The 19,604-nt window shown below is 39.6% G+C and overlaps 1 protein-coding gene across 1 annotated transcript in view; it reads right to left on the bottom strand.

Annotated features, from left to right (window-relative positions):
• TENM1 (teneurin transmembrane protein 1) overlaps nt 1-19,604 on the bottom strand; it is a 406,739-nt gene that overhangs the window by 306,044 nt on the left and 81,091 nt on the right. The window contains exons 4-7 of the mRNA XM_004713061.2: nt 10,274-10,473; nt 8,545-8,755; nt 3,227-3,328; nt 1,689-1,883 (exon numbers count right to left, since the gene is read on the bottom strand). Coding sequence (XP_004713118.2) covers nt 1,689-1,883; nt 3,227-3,328; nt 8,545-8,755; nt 10,274-10,473 — 708 coding nt within the window. The remainder of the gene's footprint in view (nt 1-1,688; nt 1,884-3,226; nt 3,329-8,544; nt 8,756-10,273; nt 10,474-19,604) is intronic.

Raw genomic sequence — 19,604 nt, forward strand, 5'->3', positions numbered from 1 at the left:
TTTATTAAGGAACCGGTTTCAATGAAGGGGTAAACTCAACAAACCAAAACCGAACAAAAAAAATAATTCACAAAGTAAAATGTCTAAAGTGGCCAGGCAGCTCCCATACATGCCTGCAATGGCATAAGAAAATAGCATATGTCAGAAGCAACCTGAGGGAAAGTGTCCCGTTTAAAAGGAACTGCAGCTACTTGGCTCCAGTTGATTGCAGCCATGAGGGAAGATGTGTCCACAGCTACCAGCGTTTCTGGTTGTTCAAGAAAGAGTGTTTTTATATGGTCCTTCTCCATTTTTAAACTTGGGCAAAAAAGTTCCATTCCAACCCAAAGACTCAAACAAGCGCCATCAATAGGTCCATCGCTTTTTCGATTGTGTTCTCTTTCTATTGTATTTGGTGTGCATTTCCTCCTTGTGATCTCAGTTTGTCTAGAAAATTCTGTCATGAAGCCCAAGAAGGCAAATGTAAGCATTCTAGGTTCCAACTGCTCACAAAACCCAAATGAGAAGATTCTAAATTAATCAGGTTACGTGCTTTCCATGGTGGATTGTAGCTGCTGCATTAGCCGCCGTGCCTGTGTCCATGTTACAGCACCTGAATGGACCACTTCAATGTGGCGATTGCAGTTGGAGCACCACAAAACCTATTCCCCAAGTAGCCCAGGACCTCCCGTGTCTTGTCAAGGCCGGCTGCCATTTCTTGGAACAGCTCCAATGGTCCCAACCCAAATTCTCCTACTGCTGAAGGGAGAAGGAAAGCTGAAGCCTTGCTTGTTCATGGAGTGGAATGAGATGAAACCCTTTAGAATGCTGTGTAATAGCCTTGATGAACCATCTTTAAAAAGCAATTATAGTGCATTTTCAGCAGCCGCTTTCCAGAACAACAGTTGTGATGAGAGTAGCTCCCATGGTAATGGTTTAATATTATTTCAGAAATCAGTCTTGTTTGAGAAATGTGGCTTGAAAAAGGGCTACTTATGAGTAAACTTATTTTCCATTGTGTCTCTTTAAATGATAAAACTATTGACATTTCAGAATATGGGCCTTTTTCTTGTTTCATTTTTTTGTGGTGTGGGGGCAGGGGGCAAAATCTCCTTTGGGGTGAAATTTAATATCAAGGCATTGTCTTGAAACAAATTAGTGATAAGTCTGCTTCCTGAGACACAGGGGTCAAGTTTCAGCATGAGGTATGTCCAAATAACTAACAGAAAGCAATAATAAGAATGGTCATTACAAATCGCTCCCAAATAAAACGTTCAAAAAGCGGCTCCAAATGTGCATGTATTATATTTCATATTATGTGCTTTGGAGATGTAGTGTAATGCACTCTCTAATAATGCAAGCATGTGAATTAACATCTAAAATAATCAATATGGATTTTTGCCCATTATAAAACAGTGTTAGGAATGCAGGCAGAGAATGCTAGTTTTCATTGCTGCAGCAAGTATCATAGATGCAGCTGCATGTATACTGTTAGTGACTGTCAGAAGAGACTTGAGCTTCCCTTAGCCACGTACCCCCACCTCTTCCTCCTCCATTCGACTGCAAGTCACTGCAGTGCTAAGGAGATGCTGAGCATTTATGGTTTACAAAGATCACTTGCATTTCTACTAGAAGCATGGGATGAATGACATCTTGGATAATTGAGTGAGAGAAAGGCCTGAAGCAATAGATTAAAATGGAGCGCTGACCTTCTTCGCATATTTCTCCTTTGTATCCTGGCACACAGATACAGACTCCCATGATGCAGGTGCCATGTCCAAAGCACGTTGGGTCAATGCATTGCTCTTCAGGAACGTCGCACTCGGGCCCCTTCCAGCCATTCCGGCAGACACAGTGTCCTTTCTCGTATTCTCCATTCCCACCACACAGCACAGGGCATGAATCTGAAGGTTGGCAAATGAACTTGTAATGTTCTCATAATGCTTTCAAACTCTCCAAAGAGCAATTCTCTATTGATTCTTGTATAGCATTTCAGGCCAAAAAAATTGTACTATTCCAGGCTTACCCTTTATTAAATAGGAACGTGTCCGTGATTACAAACAAAGCTATTCTCCTCTTACGGGAGGGGGGTAAAGATAAATGATAAAAATATCCTCGAAGTGGGGAAACAACTTCAAATATTAGCTTGTCATCCTGCTATACTTTTAAACACTTATTGCCATTACTACAATGATGATCTGAAGCTAAGAGCTTTCCATCTGAGGGGACCTCTTCCTCAAGCCGATGCACATTACTCTGAGGAAGCAACGTGTGAACTTTTCAAAACCAATTCACATTGGTAATTATTGATATGACACAACGTTATTGTTAAATATAGGATATGAAAACAAATTTATGCTATATAGACGAAGCTGCCCGCAGCACAGTGCTTAGTCCCTCATTAGAAGACTTACTCTCTATTGTTGGACTTATTTTTTTTTTTACTAGACACTTGCTTCCCTTCTGCCACTCACCTTCCTCCAAGATAAATCATCATACTGGGAACCTGGAGAATTCTGGAAAATTCATTGTAATTGTCTCTAAACAAAACACGGAGTGGCTAAGAAGCCTGAGATTGGAGCATTAGGAGCATGGCATCATGAAGAATCCCCTGAAAATGTAACACTCTGGGGAAAACACAGTGTGATCTATGGAGAGCTCTTCAAGAAGCAAACCAGGGGCTGGTCTAGAATCAAACTAGGGAACAATAAAGTTGGAAAAATTTAAGAGCCTGTTCCTCAGTCTCAACTTCCTAGATGACTTACCCATTTGGTGAACACCTGCCCCTTCTCGTTTCCATTGATGTGTATAAACAGTTACCAATTTCTCCCACTTTGAACATAAACCCATTACGAATCAATGTATGAAGGAACTAGAGGTATTACACAGTGGCCAAATCGGACAATTTAGGTGCAAACATGAGATGTCAAGCCACCCTAGTGGGGGGAGTTATGTAATCCCTCTGAAGGGGCTTCCTGGCCCAGAAAACTGAGATAATATGAGAGGGCTCCGGAAAGTTCATGGACAAATGGCCTAGAATAATGGCATGTTTTCTCCATGACCTTTTGGAAGTTCACCTCCGAGGAGAACTACCTCATATTAAATGATGACAAACAAAGGGTTTAGGACAAGGCCAAAATTTGGGGTGACAGCAGGGGCTTTTGCTGCCATTGCTGATGCTAATACTATGTGAGTCCCCAGAGGACATCATTTCCTGAAGCCACTTGGAATGACAGAGCCACATTACCTCTTGCGCAGTCAGGCCCAAGGAATCCTGGGAAACAATGACAATGGCCCGAGATACATTCTCCATTTCCATTGCAATTGGTTGAACAGTCATCCATGATTTCTATTCAACAGAGAAAAGGGGGGGGGGGGGCATGAGCAAACCTCCAAGCTGTAGAGTTGAAACTTTTTTTTTTTTTTTTTTTAAAGTTGCAGGAATTCAGAGACTATGGCAACCATGTCTCTGGAGCATTTATGCCTTAAAATCAGATTCCAAAGACGTCACCCAAAGACTCAAATTATTAAAAGTGTCCTGCTTTTGCTGAAATGGCTATTCAAGAGTGGAACTACAAACCAACCTCATCTCTTACAGTGCAGAAAGGGTCTAGATGAATTGTATTCTTACGAGACATGCCCAATAAAGCTAAAAATGTACTAGGATTATAGGACATCTTTCAAAAGCACACAGGCTTAAAGATTCATCCCAGAAAACTAAGTCTACTATTTATTTTTCAAATTTGGGTTGTAGCAAATAAAGTTTCTTCGCCAGCAACTTGGGATATTTAATCGACTATCTTGACAGCTTAAATATGATAATCAGTATTTCATTTTCATTAATAAGTGACAATGGAAGGCTTTTAAAGTAAGTGTTCATATTAAATTCACCACCACTAAAAGCATTAGAACCTAAGTATTTTGTTGAGAAATGCTTTCTTGACTGTAAATGCTCTGCCACTAATTTCCTTTCAAACCATTCTTAGAGAAGAATAGGTTTCAGGGGAATTGAGAAGGTTTGAACATGCCCATAGGTAGTTCTGGTGACATAAAGATGTGCAGTGTAACAGAACTTCAATAAATCTTGTGGTAAGTATCTTGACTGACATGGGATAGAGTTATAACAATATCAGACTATGCAAATGGCATTAAAATGGTTTGTGGATCTGATGGAATAGAGAATGGAGTCTTGTTTGGAGGCAGTGGTGGTTCAGTGTTAGAATTCTCAACTTACAAAGGGGAGACCCAGGGTCGATGCCTGGCCAATGCCCCTCATCACACATGTAGCCACCACCTCTCTGTCATTGGGGCTCCTGTGTTACTGTGATACTGAGCAGGTTTCAAGGGAACATCCAGACGAAGATGGACAGGGATGAGTCTTCGCAGCCTATTTCCTAACATCAGCCAATGAAAGCCCTATGGATCCCAATGGCCCTATCCACAGCACATCATGGTGGGATGACTTAGGACCAGAGACCGCTTTGTTCTCTTAGTAACAAGGTCACAGTGAGTCTGCGGTGGATGAAAGGGCAGCTAGAAACACATTTTACTCTTGCAGTTTGGTATCATGTTCTCATAATGCCGTTCTATAAATGCTCCATACTTTAGCCCTCTTGAACTCTGAGTTTCTATGCTCTGGTCTATTAAAATCACACTTTCCTTAAGTACCAAGTTTCCCCTTTTTTCAATCCAAATTATCTGCTTCACCAAGTTTCATTTGGATGAGCTCTTTCCAATTAGAAGGCTATTATAGGCAGTGGTCCTGGCAGCTACCATTGAGCGATGAGGGAACGAGAGTTTGTAATGAGCGTTGAGAAGGAGCATCTCTTCAATTGTGGCTTGGGGGCTACCTGCATCAACAGGATGAGCAGGACGCTGTTCATACGTGGAAGCCTGGGCTTCCCTCCAGATCTACTAAATCTGTCTCTGGAAGGCTGACCTCCGCAAGCTACATTTGAACAGATATCACAAGGGACCCTGCAAGTGCTCCTGGAAATGTGAGAGCCAATGCCATAAATAGAAAGCCTCTAGTTCAGAACACTTCTGATCTAGACTGAGTTCTGGAATGGAACCAATGGAAAGCAAGAAGAAAGTAGGACCTAGTCCATCTGGGGAATTCTTAGAAAACAATGAACTCAGTGGCTGTAGCAGAGATTGTTCTTCTCAACCTTGTGTGAACATGTGCAAATGGCCATTTAAAGGTTCACGATGGGTTGTTCTCTGATCCTGGAGTTAGGAAATGGAACTGAACTACACCTGAGCTGGCAAAAATGCCACATTTAGCAAAGAGGTTACTATTTCTAACCCATTCGAACATTGGTTCTTTTTAGAAGACCATTTAAAAAAATAAAAGCTCATCATCAAAAGGCACCACGATTTCTTTTTCTTCATTCAGAAGTGGCACAATGATTTCTTCTTTCTATTTTGTACGTACCAGGCTTGCTTGTGTCAAGTAACACGTAGCGATATTTAAGTCTACATTTGGGTTTCTCCTGCTCTGATGGTTAATAGGAAGCCATGGGGAAAGCTTTCAAAGGTAAATGTATTTGAATTTAATTTCATCCCTGATCCTATTGACAACTTTAAGGGAGCTGCCTTGTGGGAATGTAGTTATTCTGGACAAATGTTTAATAAAGTTTGCTATCAAAATAAATAAAAATTCCTACATCTTATTGATTTATTCAAGAGCTGTCCCTGGACCTAGGCTGCTGCTCAGAGCTTCTGACCCCAATGCAAATGAGACAAGAAGCCAATATAAGAGTTTGGGAAGCTGCCACCTCCACTGGGTATCAAAGCAACACCGAGACAGCCTGGGGACTCCTGGGGGGAAGATGGCTACAGTGGGAACACAAACAACTAGTGAGGAAAAAGAATGTGCTTTGCTGTTTATGTTGGCCTCTGGTCAGCTTTGCCTGCTAGCTTTTGAATGTTACTTCAGAGTCCTAGACTCCAGGTCATTAGAGTTGAGGCTGCTTTTAAAGTTCTCTGCTGTAAACCCCCGCTCTTGTGCTAGAGTCAAAAGCTCCTTGGTATCTGCATCTGTACAGATGAAGGGTTTCTGAACCTGGGAGATATTTTTCTCCTGGGAGAAGCCAAATTCAATGAACACACTTTTGAAATGACTAGTGCCTACAGGGCATGGATCCGGGAATCAGACACATCTCAAATGCAATGGACCAGCTTATGAAATCGCTAGGGCCTACAGGGCATGGATTCGGGAATCAGATAAATCTCCATGCTGGCTCTGAGACCTTGCCAGAAGACGTCCCCTTTATAAGCTTCAAGTCCTTATTTGTAATTTAAGGATTGGTATACCTGTGTATCAAGACCGTGATGAAAATGAAACCAGATGACTGAATATAAAATATCCAGTGCTGAGCCTGTGGCAGAGGGGCTCGCCATAAATGGTCTACATGATCACATAACAGAGCAGGCTATCTTAGATTAGGGAATATTGACAATTCTGCCTACCTAACTAGAAAAATTGCATATATATTAATACAAGTCAGGTCCTATAAATAACTCAATAAATGTTAGCCGTTAATACTGCCTTGATGCTTATTAGTAGCAGACCAAGTATAGTTAAATTCAATCAAGCGATTCAAACATTATCATGAAATAAATAGATGAGGAGCACTTAGCACAGTTAAAAGTCACACACCCCTCACTTGGTTTAATGAAACACATGAGCCTCATCTTACTCTGATTAAGATAAACTATAAAGATTAAAAACAATAACGGGGAGAATTTAAAGAATCAATGACTTAACTATCTTTTCATTATTTGAAATTTACTTGAGTTCTTTATAAGTGAACTTGGAGGAGAAATGTTTGGTTGCTTCTATTCTTTGAAAGACAGGAAAATAGTAGAGAAACTGACTTGAGCCAGGAAAAAGCCCTTCTGTTGTTGCATATGAGACTGATAATCTCTGGATAACAGGATTTACATCTCAAAGGTTCTTTTGAGGGGAGGAAGGAAAGGGCTAGGCATGTTTCTGAGTCTATTGGGTTTTTTTCGAACAGTTAATGGCTTGGTTAAAGGAGTCCCTGTGGTCCAATGGGTTAAACGTTGGGCTGCTATCCAAAAGACAGGTGGTTCAATCCCTGTCAGCTGCTCCACAGAAGAAAGACGAAGCTGTCTGATTTCCTGCAGGATGACAGCATCAGAAACGTTATGGGATGGTTCTAGTGTTCTATAGGGTCACGTTGTGAGTCCGAATTGACTCAATAGCTGTCAGATAATGGCTTGGTTAGTGTTTCAACTTCAGTTTATTAAGGGTAGGAATAACAGAAAGTGATAACATCTTCACAAATATTTCAGATCTTCTAATTTCGCTGATTTCTAATTTCGCAAATTCAAGTTCTTAGAACTAATTTCATTTGCATATTCTAATTTGGTCTTGGAAGAAAAATACCATGAAAGAGCTTGCTGAGTTCTGTAACTGGGAAAGCAGTGACAAGACTACAGATATAGATATTTTTCCTTTGGCAAATTTAACAAACAAATGCATATTTTTATGACCTTTGTGATGATTTTTAGAGGAAAGCTTTTCATAATCTTCTGGCTGGAGTACCATTTTCCACTGACTTAAGGTCTTCAGCACCAAGTAAAAATAGAACGCAATTGTTATAAAGAGCAGATGGTATATCTATTAACAGTCAACACATCTCCTGAAACATATGGCCGAACAGGTTAACTAAAGGATAAAGTTGTGAAAGTTGTATGGAAAACTGACAATGATAAAATAGTTTCCTTTCTTTTAAAAGACATGTGTTTTAGGAAAACTCACGCAGTAAAATACTGGCTCTACGAGATGTTGACCATCAGAGCTCTAAAATTAGAATTTTAGAGCTAAAGAGCTCAGCTTTATTCGCATAAAGGCTAAAAAGGAACATGTTCACCCCCCAAAGAGTGAGCTATTCCTGACAGACTCAAGTGCAGATGAATCAGAGTGTATGTAGGCATTGTGTTAAAAAAGAACGTATTTCCAAAGACCCTGAGCACATTGAAAGATAGACATTTTGATGATGGGCAAACCAAAGGGAAAAAAAGGGAAGACATGTCTTCGTATAACTTATTTTGTTATCTTTAAGTCTTGTCTCAATTACTGTTGGAATCTGGCGCTCCTGTGGTTCTAGAATCAGTGGTGCTGCTTGTGTTTTATTTTCGATGCACAAAGGTATTTCTTTGCTCTCAGCAGAACTTAAATCCATAGGCGTTCTCTCACGTCTTCCCTTTTTCACAGCTGAAGGTGTTCATCTACGTCATCCGGGAAGGAATGCTTTCCTGGCCTTCCTTGCAGTTGAGAGCCTAGAGAGGGCTGGGAAGGGTCCGAAAAGAGCAGCCCTAAAGGAGCATTAAAAACAACAGCAACAACAACAACAACAACTTGATCGTCAATTCAACAACATCAATGACAACAGCGGCAGCCTTTCTCATCGCGACCTATCCTGAGGAGCAATGTTAAACCAGAATGATCAATAAGCTTAAATAGTACCAGGATCACTCTCATTCCCGGTCATGTCTTTATAATGTCAATTTAAAATAATAGCCCAGGCAGCTTACCAATTGCTGTAGTTAATACGAATACTTGTTCCATCTTTTTTCCATCATTGTAAAATGCCAAATACCAAGGTCCTTGGTCCATATACTCTATGAAGCCTGTCTCCTGCAGTGACGTCAAGATCAGGTTGCGCGGGGAGTGCTGGCTGTCGTCGGAGCCCTTGGTGTCCTGCTTGCCCAGTTGTTTTCCGTCCATGAGTTTTACAAAATCAAACTGGGACAAACGCAAACACAAATCTGAGCCATGATTTTTATCGCTAGGCTGACGAACATTTCTAACTTCAACTGCCCTATTCCACGTCCATTAAAGAAGGAGGGTATTCATGCTTACGGACACTTAAGCCCAAAGAACATTACTGATTTTGCAAACCCTTCAGCTTTGTGGTAGTCAAAAACCATTGTTTAAAGATAAATGAAAAACAGGAAAAATGTTTTTTGTTGTATTTTAAGATTTAGTCTTATGTATCAGTATTATGTAAGAGAATCTCTTTGTTTACGTATCTTCTAAACGATACTTGAAAAGACCTACTCTTTTCAGAAATGTCACAGTGACCTTCTCGACAAATGAAAACCCTTTCTGCAGTTTTTAAAACAAATGAAGAGTGAGAAACTTGAGAGAAGTCAGCCTAATTTACTACCCTTATGATCATGTATTTAGATATTCGAAGGATTCCCTTTTTTTTCTAGCCAGTGGGCAAGAACTTGGCATATGTTTCCTTTAAGATTTTTTATGTGGGAGGCACATTTGAATAGCATTCTAATTCCCTGTGCCTATTCTGATCCAGAAGAATGCTTTTGAGTATAGCCACATCTGCTACAAAGCAAGCAAATATGAGATGATTATACAAGCAGTCTCTGGATTAAGAATGAGTTCCATTCCTAAATCGGCCTTTTAGCTGAATTTGTATGTAAGTCAAAATAGTTAGGTACAGTCCATTTCTAATGTCAGTTAGTCTCATGTTTGTCTTGGTGTATCGTGTACTTTTCTATGCACAAAAAACATTAAAGATACATTCCCAGATATACTAAATTATCTTTAGCATAATAATACAGTGGTGATATTTTGATGCCTATTGCAAAATAGCACTGTTTGTTATCATGAGCCATTTGTATACACCTTAAAAATTTAATACAATAGGCTCTATGGGAGTGGGTCCATAACTAAGGAGTAGACATTAGGCAAAGTTGAATGTTCATAAACCAGGGACTGCCCTACCTCCTCTCACTACTGCTTTGATGCAGCAGAGTCTCAAATGGCTTTATGCAGCTTGGAAGGGATACTAGGAAATGGGAGACATAGGTGGCTCTGGGATATAGAAGGACTATGTAAACCACAGAATAGTTTACTTAATTGAGTTAATACTAAGAGTATCCAGGAAAATGTTCTACAGGTAATTTGTACATGCACGACAAATCCTGGCCTTGGGACTGATTCTCCACCAATGCCAGACAATGGCAAGGGGGCTGGGGAGGCCCATGGATGCCCGGTTCCAGTTGGCATTTCAAGAATATTAAGCTCTCTTTCCTCAGTCTGCTCTGCTCAAGAGCATTCCTTAGTTCTGAAAGCCATGTTGTTTCTGCACCTTGAGTATGATTATTCTAAAAATCTCTTCATTACACAGCTTTCCAATAATTACTGTTGCCTCCCACATAAATTTGCAAATCACAAATCATTAACAGTTCATCCTGCCACCTCTAAAAGGGTTCAAGAAGAATCTATCATATCAAATACCTGAGTGTGTGTAGGTGGGATGTTCCTTCTGCCATAAATTCCCAACAGCGAGTCTTTGGCTAAAGAAATATTAAATTTCAGATATATTGGATGGTGGATCATAATCTGGAAACGCCAAAATAAGCCAGGTGGAATTGTTTGCATGACCTGCGCGCCAATGTCGACCTCTCCGGTGTCTATTGCACGTCCCTTCTGAAACACTGTTTTTAAAAAGAGAATGATATATCACATTAATCTTAATTAAAAATTATTCAGAGATCATTTTATTGGGGGCTCTTACCACTCTTATAACAATCCATACATCAAATCTTAATTTATAAAACAATGGGTTTTAGTATTTCAAGAATAGATATATCACAACTTGACCTACTTAGCTGTTCCTTGCTCACCACACAAGTCTTTCTTAAATTGAATATTTTCCAAGGAGACTTCTTTAACTGAGTGCTATGTGTGTCTGTCCCTTTTCTTAAAGACATAGTGCATTTAATTTGATCAATTTCATATTTAAACATTATTTATTGAGCACTCTTTGGGAAGCTGCAGGAGATACAGGGATGAGTAAGATTCAGTTCTCATCCTTAAGACAGTTTGAATGTAGCAGGGGAAACAGGAGAAGTACACAAATAGTCCCATTGTCCATGCAAATACAGGCTATTAAAAGGAGGGAAAAGTATTTGGTAAGATACTACTGCTCAGTCTCAGCTGTTTCCACCTTGTTTATCCTCCTTTGTCTCCGTAGCACTTATCACCCTTAACACGGTACTTAGCATACTGTGCAATACATGTTACTTCTTATTTATTTCCTGTTTTTCTCCAATACAACAGAAGCTCCACAAGGTCAGAGACGGTGGCTGTTTTATGCATTGCTCTATCCCTATTCCAATATAGTCCAATATAGGATGTGATCAACATATATTTATTGAATGAATAAATGAATCCCCAAACAACTTATTAGGGGAAACGTCACTGAAGGTGGTCCTCAAACGAGAGGAAGGATTTGGTTAGGCGCTCAGCCACTAACCAGAAGGTTTGCAGTTCCAACACATCAGCAGCTCGGCAAGAACAGGAACTGGAGAAGTATCTGCCATGGCCATGGAGTCACTTATGACTCATGAGCATGCTCCAGGATGGAGTAGAATTGCCCCGCAGGGCTTCTAAGGCTGGAATCTTTATGGAAGTAGACGGTCACATCTTTTTCCTGTGGAATTATTGGTTAGTGGTCATGTGGATCACAAGGGTGTGTATCATATGGCTGCAAGCTAGGAAAGCCTATGGGAGGAGTTATACTCTTTTCTATGGGGCTGCAATGACTTGGGATTGAATAGCTGGCAGGAACCAACAACAATTGAGGGTAGCATGTCCCATCAGGAAGAAATGTCCTGAATCAAAATAAAGAGTCAAGTACATAGCTAAAGTCCCGGGGAACTTCAAAAAGTTCAAAGTAAATAGAAATGAAAATATTTTGAACAAATGAACTTAATTTTTCAACACTAGCTCCATCGAGTTCAAGATACTTTTTCAAGTGATGGTGTGAGCCATTTAGTGCATTCCTGAACAGCGGAGGGTTATAGGAATTGAACCATGTCAATGCAGTCTTTTGAAAAAGCACAGTAATATTAACGGATGACAAATGGTCGCCTTTACTTTTTTAATTTTTAAGATTTAGACATTAAAAAAAGAAGTCATAAGGGGTCAAATCAGGATGGTCAGTTGGATGTCTACTGGTTTCTGATGACAACTCTGGAAAAATGGCCCTTGTTCGATGAGAGGAATGAGCAGGAACATTGTCCTGGTTGAGATGAGGAACCTTTGCTTTGATTCAGCTTTGTCTGCGGCATGAGGAGCCCTAGTGGTGTCATGGGTTACACGTTGGGCTGCTAACCACAACAAGGTAAGCAGTTCAAAACCGCCAGCTACTGTGTGGGAGAAAAGAGAACAAGGCTTCCTACTCCTGTAGAGAGTCACAGTATCAGAAGCCCACAGGAGCAGTTCTACCGTGTCCTCTAGGCTCATTTATTAGTTGTGATGCACTTGGAGGCAGGAAGTTTTGTCTGCAGGATTGAACAGGGAAAGCCATGCTTCATCTCTTGTTTCAATTCTTCCAAGAAATACTTTAGGACCTTGATCCCATCAGAAGGCCTAAGAACTACTCTTGTCTGAAGCTGACCTGGGCTCAACGTTTGGGGATCCATCCAGCAGAACATTTGCTCAATTTTGTTTTAATCATTTTCTTGGAGGCTCTCACAATCCATACATTTATCAATTGTGTCAAGCACATTTGTACATTCGTTGACCTCATCATTCTCAAAATATTTGCATTGGGTCCCCACTCTTCACTCACCCTCATTCACAATGATATGATATTTTGTTCTTTGATGCCTGTTACCTGATTCCCTTCAACACCTCATGATCACACAGGCTTGTGTGCTTCCATTTAAATTTTCCATTCAAACTTGTGTAAGCTGAACCAATTGAGATGTTGCTGGTGCTGGCTATTTTTATTTATTTATCTGTTTGCTATTGTTGGTCCTCTTTAATTAGAGCCTGAACAAGGTTTATCTGTTTTTTTGCCAAGTGATGCGGATGGTGTGCCTATGTGGGCTTTATCTTGAACATCATCTAGTCCTTTAACATGAGTTAGCTATTAGAAACTGCTGATTCCCATAAATTTTTCATAAAGCAAAATGAGCGATTTCATTATTCTCCCACCTGAGCGTCTCCAAAAATTTGATGTTTGTTCTTGGTTCAATTTTCACAGAATACATGTTGTTCTGATAGGGCATTGTTTACCTATCTATTTATTTATTTATTTTTCGAATGACTCCTTCAACCTTTTTAGCATCTTACACCAGGTCCCATTCAGACCTGTAATGTTTACTTTGGTGTAAAGTGATTTTGAGATCCGTGCAATTAAAAAATAGTCGTATCTCGTTTCCATACGCTTTATGAAAACCCTGCACATAGGGATATGCATATACACGAGAGAGAAGAAATCAGACACAGGCTCAAGGAGAAAAAGGCCACAACAGCACCACATTTGAAAGAGCCTGCAATGCTAGTTAAAAGGGTTTTGTGAATAGAGGACGGAAAAGCCCTTCCTGTTTGTAGGAGAGTAGAGGGTTTGGAGTACATTACAAAGGGTCTTCCTGAGGCAGAAAATCTGACAGCCTCAAGAAGGGCGACCCAAGTATGAGAGAGGAATAACCCAGTGCTCTGGAGTCAGTTCTGACCCATAGCCACCCAATGGGACAGAAGCTAACTGTCCCCCTGGGTTTCCAAGGCTGCAACATCTCTTCCCCACAGAGTAGCAGGCGGGGTTGAGTTGCTGACCTTTTAAGCTTAGCGCTTAACCATGGCACCACCGGAGTTCTTTGGTAGAAGACTTAAGCAAACCCCAAATCCGCTACCATTGAGACAGTTCTCAATTATAGCAATCCTCCATAGAGTTTCGGAGACAGTAAATCTTCACAGAGTGGGCCGCTTTATCTTTCTTTCTCCTCTGGAGCTGCTGGTGGGTTTGAACCGCTGACCTTTGAACTGCGGTTAGCAGTCCAACACTTCCTTGAGTGAAAAGACAGGCGAAATGACATGACATGGTAGATGCTCCCCCAAAGCTCATGTGGATAAAAGTGCACGCTAACGCATGCTAATCGTGGTATAACTGGAAAGAAGGTGAACGCGATGAGTGACAATGCAAAGGCAGCTTCTAAGCTTCTAAATTGCAATGTGCTTCAGGAATCCAGAGGAGAAAAAAAGGTGTCTTATTAAAATGCAAATTCTGGTCCCATCATCAGTTTGAGGTCAGGCATTTCTAACAAGCTCCCAAATGATACTTCATCCACAATGCACACTTGGAGAAGCCAAGTTCTTGACGCAACCAGGCGTGGGGCTAAGGGAGAGGGAAGATGCCTTCCAAATGTCTAGCAGGGCTATTTTTGAGAGCACTAGTACCACAAAGAGGAAACAAGGAAGGAACTCATTTGTGAGGGAGGATCTTGACTTTGGACAACTAATACTATTTTAAAAGTATGGAGAATAAATAGCCGTTAATGTATTGCCATATTTTCTAATTTGTTAGCTTAATACATGTTTTGGGGCATTCTTTGTGAGGCGATGGTGGGGAAAGGAGGCCTAAAGAGGAGGGATGGGAATTAATTTGCCTTGAGTTTAAGTTACCACGATGACACTTCAGGAGGGAAAGTGCAATTGGGCCTCATTTCACACCACGTTTATGTTTCTCAGCCACCAACTTCTTCTCCACACCAAACACCGTTGAAAACCACACATGGTCTCTGTCCTTTGTGTTCATCGGTATAACATTAACAACCCACGAAGAAACACGCCTGTGGTGGCTTTATTCCGAGGCCAATGCTTTGCAAGTTTTAACTCCCTAAAATACCTCCATTAGCGCTCTTTGTGTTAAGGCCAAGAGTAATAACTATTTTAAGAATGTTTGCTGTTAACTGTTAATAATAGACTTCAAATGCAATTTTGAACATAATTATGTATTCCAGGACACATAATTTTGTCGCATTGACATTTACAATAAAATACACCCCTTGAGATGACAAATGACCAACTGAGAACCTTCTTTTTCACTGAAAGTTGCTTTTTTCCCCCCACGTGAGACAGAGCAATTTGGGTGCCAAAGGGTCGACCTCCTGCAGTGCCTAAGATGACCACTGTCTTCAGCGAGACTGATTATGTGGATACTTCTGTTCTCAAACATCCTGGTTCTTCCACTGCTAGCCTCATTGGGCGTTTTTTACCACTGCTTATGGTGCATCATTTGGTCGTGGGAAAACATTATGAATATGAAACAATTCAGCATTTTCTAGGTCCAACTAATACTATTTTAAAAGTATGGAAAATAAATAGCCTGTACTTAATACAGAAGCTGTCATTTGATAACAAAATCGAGACAACACTGGTTGTTCGCCATGGAGCACTATCGCCATGCTTTTCAAAGTGCGACGTCATCTCTTCCTTCTGCAGTGGATGCCACATCTACTGCATCATGAGGTAGCAGAGACAGTCTTCGCTAAATCCAAAGAAACTCATGAAGGTGTGTTGGTGGCCTTTCCTGGTTATCAGCATGAATAAATATCCATGAAGCATCTCATGTGGATACGTCATCTATAAAAATGATTTCAAAAGAAGATGGCCTTACCCTGTGAAAGCTTACTTTAGTTAAGACGAGGTAACCGATGAGAAATGACATGAAATGAATGAACATGTGGACTGTAATTCAAATAAAAATAGCAAAGCAAGCTAATTGCAGTGATTTGGTATTAGAGAAAAGAAATGTTCACAGCTTGCAGATAGAACATTTCTCAGTGCTTGTAACCTTCGTAAAGCTTCCTGTGTCGTAAAGGAAGGTGTCTCTCGGTTAGCAATTCACACCACTAAATAGCCCGTTCCATTGTATATCATCTCTTCAAACGAGGTAAGGATGACAATATACTGATTCAGAGCCTGTATTAATTTATCGCCTTTCTTCCTGAAGCGCCAAAGGAAAGGCACTGAAGAGAAAGAAACTAGAGACAGAACGAACAATAAGAAATGTAGTTCTAAAAAGTGATTCTGTGTTCATATCTGTAAGAACTTAGGGACTCAGCTTCTTTGTAAACGGTCAGAAGCACAGTTAATGGGCAGATGGAAGGTACAGTTGTTTTTCAACAGTTCTGTTTCCCTGGCCACTTAATCACTTATGTTACTGAGACACATCAGAGAGCCTAGGAGGAACAGATACTCTCTCCAGTAAGACACACAACACTTTGCCATGTACAAATCCAAGGTGAAGTTCAGAGAGACACAGATGGTCTCAAACTGTGCAGTACTGAAGTTATCACAGTCTTACTGATATCCACTAATTTTGTTTATGCAAAACATTCTCTTTATAGGTTGTAACACAGACATCAACTGCTTGAGCAGGAAAAAACAGTGGAATATAGTTCATGGGGGAGGATGGCACCAACCACCTGGAAGGGAAACACGGAGGCCTGCTTGGACTTGGTGACAGACACTGTGCAGTGACTGTATAGACTAAACCAAAATTTTGGTCTCTCTAGACAAAGACACAGAGGTAAATAGTTGTAGCATGATTATCAAACAATGCCTTTATAGAATATGGGGTAAATAACTATATTCTGCATATATATAAGCTATTCTGTATGTGTGTGTGTGTGCGTGTATATATATATATGTATATATATATCCTTTTCTCCCCCTACTTAGTACAGAGCTGCATCATTCGATGTTGTAGGACTACTGATAGAAGAGACTGACATGCGGTCATTAATAAGATTCCACTACCAGGTCACCATTGAAAGATGACAAAGTCAAGGGCATGCATTTCAAAGACACTTACACCTTCACAGAAGGGATTATTGGCTGAAGAGCTGTTAATGAAATATACCTTAAGAGCATATTCACCTTCACTTTATCTTCCCAGCCTTCAGCATGTTCAAAACCTTGAGAAAAGGTCATCATCAAATGGCTTTGGTGTGGTCTTTCAGAAGAATTAGTCCTGGTGTGTGTCTTATGACTGAAACACCATCTTTTTTGTGTGTGTTCCTTTAACTATAATAATACTTGCTTCATGGTAACAAGTCTTTGTCACATTTGGGTACCAGTGCTTGAAAACAGCCAAAACAAAAAAGGGCTGAGAAATCAAGCCCTATTCCCCATTCCTCATAATCAAAGGCATGGAGAGATCAAAAGCAGACCGTGACAGTCTACTTTTCCAGCTACGTAGCATCATTTATTTTTTTATATGAACCACAGAAGAACAATGTGTATGTAACACTCAAATCTTCAGGGACAGGTTTTTTTTTTCAGTCTGTGTAGTATGCAATACAAAACAAGCTGAGAGAAGGAAAAGAAAGAACAAGCAATGTGAATAGTAAGCACTTAGGAAATACTGCTTGAATGAATGAATAACATTGTAATGCTGCTAATTAATTTTGCTGATAGCAGTGTTGACAACTTATTTGGCTATTTCAGTAGAAGGTTTAGTAGGAGGAAGAATGGAAACAATCTACAAACATAGGCCTTTGGGAATTAAGTGTGGATAATTGTGTATAAATAAAATCCTTTTGTCTTATTGACATTGATAGCTGACTGTGAAGAAAAAGTCCATTAGCTAATCTTACATTTCAAAAATACATTGTAAATATAAACAACTGTGTTCAGAAATGGAAAGACTTCAGATTCCAGTACACTAGCTTATCTAAGTCTTGCATATGTATTTTCAGGCAGAAATGAATTGATATTGCTCAAATCCTACCTTTAGTTAAAGGGCTTCGTTTGGATTGCACTTTGATTCTGTATATCTCTTTGTTTCAACATATATCATTCGAAAGACAAAATGCTCTTCTTAAAAGGATTTCTTCTGATTTCACAGTTAACAACTTCCTCATTTCCTAATACACTGTACACTTTCCTAGTTCTGTTGGTGTTGTCTGTTGAATACTAAGTAGAATTTGGCAAACATCCACTTGCAAATTTCTGTTTCTTGTGACTTGATGTGTAATCTCATACAGTGCAATATGAGTTATGTTTGTAGAAGTTTCTGTGTGCGGGTTACTGGTGGTACATGAAATAACCGCTTTGTTAATTTAATTTTGGTATAAACTAGAATGATGTGAAACCCAAATTTCTCATTACATTGTAGCAGATTCACATACTTAATTCATGATCATGGGTCAAAGGGGAATTAAAAAGCTTATTTATAAAAATCTTGCCATTGGCAAAACATTATTCAAAGATTAATAAATAAATATGAATTGATGCAATGAATGAAGAGAATATAATTAAGAAGACAATTCCATTTTAAAAACAAAAGAATTCGGGGGGGAAGGGCAAAAAAGAGGACCTGATGCCAGGGGCTTATGTGGAGAGCAAATGTTTTGAGAATGATGAGAGCAATGAATGTACAAATATGCTTTACACAATTGATGTATGTATGGGTTGTGATAAGAGTTGTATCAGCCCCTAATAAAATGATTAAAAAATAAATTAAATAAGCTAACGAAAAGAATTGTAACACTAGTCTTTGAAAGCTACAAAATGTCTTCAAAAAAATTAACGGAGACCTAAATAAATGGAAAGATGTTCTACGTTCTATGTTCATGCGTTGAAAGACAATGTTTTTACAATATCAATACTTCCCACACTCATCAGTGAAGCAATACTTCCAAAATTATCAATAAAATCACTACTAAAATTCTGTTGGCAGAAGTAGGCTGATAATGAATTCACATGGAAATTTAAGGGACCCAGATTAATCAAAACTGGGTTAAAGAACAAAGTTGGAAGGTGCACACTTCCAGATCACAAAACTCACTATGAAGTTACAATTAAAAACAAAACAAAGCAATGATCTTACTGGCATAAGGATAAATATATGATCAATGGGATAGAAATGAGAGTTAAGATATGAAATTTCATATTAACACTTGATTGATTTTCAACAAAGATGCCAAGTCAATTTGATGGGAGAAAGAATAGTCTGGGTACCTACATAAGGAAAAAAAAGTTAAATACTTACCTATTCCACATAAATCAATGACCTCTAAATTGATCAAAGCCCTAAATATAGGATCTAAAACTATGTAACTACTAGAAGAAAAACTCTAGTGCTTTTGCATGGTCAATAAAACACAAGTAAACATCTTTCTGGTGTTCTCGGATTTCTGTCGAGAATCCTTTGACATCAGCAATGATATCCCTTGTTTCATGTCCTCTTTGAATCCAGCCAGAATCTGTGACAGCTCCCTATCAATTGTACTGATACAAGGGTTGTTGGACGATCATCAATAAAGTTTTACTTGGCTGTGATATCAATGATGTTGTCCTATAATTTGTGTATTCTTTTGCGTCACCTTTCTTGGAATGAGTACAGATCACCCGAGTCATGGCATTTTCAAATGCCTCATTTGCGCTTCAAAGTTAGATAGTGAATAAGGAAGCCCCGGGAATTGATGGATTTGAATTATGGTGCTGGCAAAGAATATTGAAAGAACAAACAAATCTGCCTTGGAAGAAGCACAGCCAGAATGCTCCTTAGAGGCAAGGTTGACCAGACTTTGTCTCAAATACTTCAGACATGTCATCAGGAGAAATCAGTCCCTGGAAAAGGTTATCATGCTTGGTAAAGTGGATGGTCAGAGAAAAACAGGAAAGCCCTCGACAAGATGGATGGACACAATGGCTGCAACAATGGGCTCAAATATAAGAACAACTGTGAAAATGGCACAGAACCTGACAGTATTTTGTTCTGTTGTACATACATTCACTATAAGTTAAAGCCAACTTGATGGTAGCTAAC

This window comes from Echinops telfairi, unplaced genomic scaffold (genome assembly GCF_000313985.2).
Source record: "Echinops telfairi isolate 266 unplaced genomic scaffold, ASM31398v2 ScPeMD7_6080;HRSCAF=6971, whole genome shotgun sequence".
Taxonomy (NCBI): domain Eukaryota; kingdom Metazoa; phylum Chordata; class Mammalia; order Afrosoricida; family Tenrecidae; genus Echinops; species Echinops telfairi.